Source organism: Cebus imitator, unplaced genomic scaffold, assembly GCF_001604975.1.
Source record: "Cebus imitator isolate Cc_AM_T3 unplaced genomic scaffold, Cebus_imitator-1.0 Scaffold149, whole genome shotgun sequence".
Taxonomy (NCBI): domain Eukaryota; kingdom Metazoa; phylum Chordata; class Mammalia; order Primates; family Cebidae; genus Cebus; species Cebus imitator.
In genome coordinates, this window is record NW_016107464.1 from 489,827 (window position 1) to 495,162 (window position 5,336).

Here is a 5,336-nt window from a genome sequence, read left to right on the forward strand (position 1 = left end):
CGGTGAGCCGAGATCGCGCCATTGCACTCCAGCCTGGGTAACATGAGTGAAACTCTGTCTCAAAAAAAAAAAAAAAAAAAAAAAAAAAAAAAAAAGATGGGGTTTCACCATGTTGGTCAGGCTGGTCTTAAACTCCCAACCTCAGGTGATCAACCCGCTTTGGCCTCCAAAGGGCTTGGATTACAGGCGTGAGCCACCACGCCTGGCCCTACCTAGATATTTTTTGAGACAGAGTCACGCTCTGTCGCCCAGGCTGGAGTGCAGTGGCGTGATCTCGGCTCCCTGCGACCTCTGCCTGCTGGGTTCAAGCAATTCTCCTGCCTCAGCCTCCCAAGTAGCTGAGGCAGTGGAATTTCTTAGAATAAATATGTATCACTTTTACACTAAATAAAACATTATTATTCTACAGGGTCACTCTCTGTCATGCAGGCTGGAGTGGAGTGACACAATCACAGCTTGATGTAGCCTGGATCTCCTGGGCTCAAGCAATAACTCCTGCCTCAGCCTCCTGAGTAGCTGGGACAATGGGTATGCAGTACAACTCAGCTAATTAAAAAAAAATTTTTTTTGTAGAGACGGGGTCTCATATGTTGCCCAGCCTGGTCTTGAATTCTTGGGCTCAAGTTATCCACACACCCCAGCCTCCCAAAGTACTGGGATTATAGGCGTGAGCCACAATGCCCAGCTGGGCTGTTTTCTGTCACGCTACTATCCCTTTTCAATCTCTAGCCTCCAAATCCCTGCCATACCAAAATCTCCCTATAAAACAGCAACTTTACCAGACACTGCCATAGTGTCGCTGATCCATGCAATGGAAAAGATCCAGTCCTTGTGTCCATCCTTGGAGAGCAGGGAGTAACAGGTACAGGAAGGAAAACAAGAAATTAGTCAAATAAGGATTGTAATGAACTCTCTAGAGAAGCATACAAGTCAAACTGAAAATACTTTTGTAAAAATTACAACTCTGATCTCTCAACCCATAAAGCATGACCACACAATCTTTACCTATCTTAAGGAGCTTAAAGCTGGAATGAAATTGGCACTACTGTGGGTAGTGGACACATAGCTCTTTCCTTCTACCTCTGGGTCCCATCTTCTATCTGGAACTCTCTTCCTCCAGACATCTAGACGTCTGCATGGCTATGCCCTCATTTCCTTTAAGTCTCCCTGTTCAAGTATCATCCTATCAATGAAACTTTCTCTATCTTCTGATACAGCATCCTCCACCTCACCCTCAGTCCATTTATGCTGTCTTTATTCTTATCCATAGCACTTATCACACTCTGACATATTACTGGTAAGTATTAGTTTATACGGTTTATATTTTAGTTTATATGTCACTCTCCACTAGAACAGGCTTCAAGAGGACAGGGGCTTTATCTGTTCTGTTCGCTTCTGTGTCTCAAATCATGTCTCAAACAATGCCTGGCCATAGAAGACTCAATAAATGCCTGATGAATGAATGGATGACTTAGTAAACTCTGCTACTCTCTGACTATGGGCAGTGGGAACTATGTGGACACTATGGATTCAAACAGCAACTCACTATTGTTGGCCTCTGAGGTGTGCTGCTTGCCCCTTTATCTAACACACACTGGGCCCTATGGGGAGTCCAGTCCCCACTCTGATACCTATACCTCCATATTTCAGCCCCACTGTCCCTAGAGTCAACAGAAATCTAGAGGAAACAACCCGCTCCCAGGTGGGCTGCTGAGAGGAGAGTCCATGTTAACCACTGAGACCCATTTAAAAACAAGGCTCCCTCCAACTACAACTATGGGAAAAACTTACATCTCCTACACACACAGGATCCAGTGTAGGTAGTCGATAGATGGCAAGACTGTTAGGGTTGTCTCCTCCAGTGGCTAGCAGTGTTCTAGAAGGATTCAGTTCAATGGCATGGATACCACAGCCTTGCTGGGTCACACCTCCAGGCTCCCGGTCTTTCAGAATGGGGATCTTGGTGATCTGGCTTGTCTGGACATCTACTACAAATAGCTACAAGAAAAAAATGGACATAAAAGCTGAACATAGTTCCAATTTAATGTGCCCAATACAGGGTATTAACATCCATTTGTTCAACTGTTCGTCAATATTTAGTTAATGTCTATTACATGTCAGACTCTGGGAATTATTAAAGGCATGGTCAGGGCTACTAATGAAATAAAACATGCAAATAAGTCAATATAACACAATAATAGAGACAGGAATAATATACTACATGAACACTGATTAGAAAGTACACGAACACAGATTACAAAGTTCTGCCTGGGTTTCAGAGGTTTCCAAAGAGGCCTTGTATTAGACCACAGACACAAAGAGCAAGACCAACACAGTCAGTTCTCTGTCAGTTTGCGCATATTTTATACATTGAATCCTCACCTAACCATGCACAGAAACTTGTAAACAAAACACAATTTCCAGAATACATCATGGCTATTAATATACCTAGTAATATTACTAAGTTTTCTGAAATGACCAGAGACATATGACAAGGAAGAATTATTAGTATCTCATGGCTGCTCTCTATATACACACATCCCATTCACTTCTATGCCTCCCTGCCTTTGCTCTTTCTGCTACCTCTGCCTGAAAGGCTCTCTTCCACCTCTTTACCCTCCAAGATTCAACTTAGAGAATGCTTTATGGAAAAGATAACTTTTAGAGAAAGGACAGTCTGTGTAGGAGTCAAACTCATGTGATTCAACAGTTCATTTGTTAAGGCACTCATTTGCCAGTACTGTTCTAAGTCCTATGAACACAGCTAAGAACAAGAGAAATAATCTCTGCCCTAATATTTATACCTTATAGCCTAAGGGTGAAATAAAATCCTGTCAGCAATTCTCATGGTGAAGCCAAAACAAGTCAGACCTTTACATAAATAAACCTGCTAGTTGCACAGAAGATCAATGAAAGGAGAAACCAGGTGAGTCTTAAGATTAAAATATAAAAAGGAGGTGGACAACGTGGCAAGTGCCTGTAGTCCCAACTACTTAGATACTCAGGAGGCTGAGGCATAAGGATCACAAATTTGAGCCCAGCCTGGGCAAAACAGCAAGACCTGTCTCAAACAAGCAAATATATAATGTTTTATGTATATATGTTTTTATATACTATATGGTTTTTTCACTTTGCTTTCATTGGTGTGTCTTTAGAGCTGTGATGTCAAGACACGAAGAACAGCAAGTGCACACACAGACATGTGATACATGGGTATTACAGAACAGACTGTGGGTGAATAAAGAGTTCACACCACTTCTTCCCTTTACTCAGTAACAGAAGGCTCTAAGCCACCTTCTCATAGGACCACTCCTCAAACTCTCTCTTCTCCTTGGCTGTGGCATCCTGTACTTGGACACGTTCATGTTGCTCACAGCCTCAGTGAACTCCATCTCGTCCATGCCATTGCCCATGTACTAGTGCAGGAAGGCATTGTACCAGAACATGACTGAACTGCTCCTAGAGGCACCTGAACAGATCCCAGATGGCTGTGTTGTTGCCAATGACGTGGCAGACATCTTTAGCACTCAGGATGGGATGTTACAGACAGCTGTTTTCACCTTGTGGGGGATTCAATCAACAAAGTAGCTGTTATCCTTGTTTTAGAGATAAAGCATTTACTTATCAACCTCCTCCATGGACATATGGCCCCTGAACATGGCAGCTGCTGTTAAGTAGCAGCCACAGAGGGGGTCACAGGCAGCCAACATATTCTTGGCATCAAACATCTGCTGGGTGGTCTCAGGCACTGTCGGGGCTCAGTACTGCTGGCTGTCCTGGATGGTCAGCAGGCCGAAGCCAGACGTGAAGAAGTGCAAGCGGGGGAATAGGACCATGTTCATGGCCATTGAGCCGGCCCCAGAAGCTCAGGCAGGTAGTGACCCCACTTACAGTACAGACACCAGGCGGCTCAGGTCATCATAGGTGGGTGTAGGCAGCTTTAGGATTCAGAAGCAGATGTCTTAGAGAGCTTCATTATCAATGCAAAAGGTCTCGTCTGTGTTTTCTACGAGCTGGTGGACTGAGAGGGTGGCATTGCAGGGCTCTACCACCGTGTCCGACATCTTGGGCAAGGGCATTACACTGAATACGTATATAAATATATATAATATATATTTAAATATACATATAATACATACTTTATATTTAAATATATATCATATATGTTTATTAGAGACAGAGAGAGGAATAGCTAGAAGAGTGTCAGACAGAGACTGAGTGGAAGCAGGGGGAAGAGGGGAACAAACCACTCCCAAACTGACAACCACCTGAGAGCAGCAGACTCCCTGCCTAACTGGCATCATTGCTGATACAGCCCGCAAGCATTTTTTTTTTTTTTTTTTTTTTTTAAAAGATGCGGCTTCACCTTGATGGCCAGGCTGTCATGAACTCCTGACCTCAGGTGATCCACCCACCTCGGCCTCCCAAAGTGCTAGGATTACAGATGTGAACCACCACGCCCGGCCAGCCCACAAGCATTTTAAACTCCATATGTCCAAAACAAATTACCTTGCTTCTCAAATTGCTCACTTTCCTAATGCTACCATTATCTGCCCTGTCACTCAAGTGTGGATTTTATCCTAGGTTACTCCTTTTTCCCTCATTTCCATCATCTTAGTCCTGCCCAAACTATCTACTAAATATTCTTAGAGCTGGCTCCTTCCTTTGCTTCCTCACTCATCACTTCTCCCTGGATAACCACAATTAGTCTTTGTGCCTTCAGGCAATGCCAGTATCAAAATTATTCTTTATATTATAAGCAGAGTCATCTTACTAAAAATGGAAATCTTCCAATGCCAGTCCCCAACTAAAAAACATCCAATGGGCCTGGTGCGGTGGCTTATGCCTGTAATCCCAGCACTTTGGGAGGCCAACGCATGCAGATCACCTGAGGTCAGGAGTTCAAGACCAGTCAGGCCAACAAGGTGAAACCCTATCTCTACTAAAATTACGCAAATTAGCCAGGCATGGTAGGACGCACCTGTAATCCCAACTATTTGGGAAGCTGAGGCAGGAGAATCGTTTGAACCCAGGAGGCGAAGGCTGCAGTGAGCCCAGATCGTGCCATTGCACTCCAGCCTGGGAAACAAGAGTCAAACTCCATCTCAAAAACAAAAAACATCCAATGACTCCCCTTAACCTAAATCTGAGATCCTTAGAATGCCATTAAGACTTTCCTCAGGGCCAGACTTTGGAAGGCTGTGGCAGAAGGATTACTTCCACCCAGGAGTTTATGACCAGCTCTGACAGCACAGTGAGATCTTGTCTCTATAAAAAAATTTAAAAGGCCGGGCGCGGTGGCTCAAGCCTGTAATCCCAGCACTTTGGGAGGCCGA

General features: G+C 44.1%; 1 protein-coding gene across 2 annotated transcripts in view; it reads right to left on the minus strand.

Annotated features, from left to right (window-relative positions):
• The window catches only part of DCAF12 (DDB1 and CUL4 associated factor 12), a 49,368-nt gene that overhangs the window by 21,677 nt on the left and 22,355 nt on the right, over positions 1-5,336 (minus strand). For both annotated transcript variants that reach the window (XM_017542952.1, XM_017542953.2), the window contains exons 3-4: positions 1,792-1,998; positions 780-840 (exon numbers count right to left, since the gene is read on the minus strand). In XM_017542952.1, the coding sequence (XP_017398441.1) occupies positions 780-840; positions 1,792-1,998 (268 nt within the window). The remainder of the gene's footprint in view (positions 1-779; positions 841-1,791; positions 1,999-5,336) is intronic.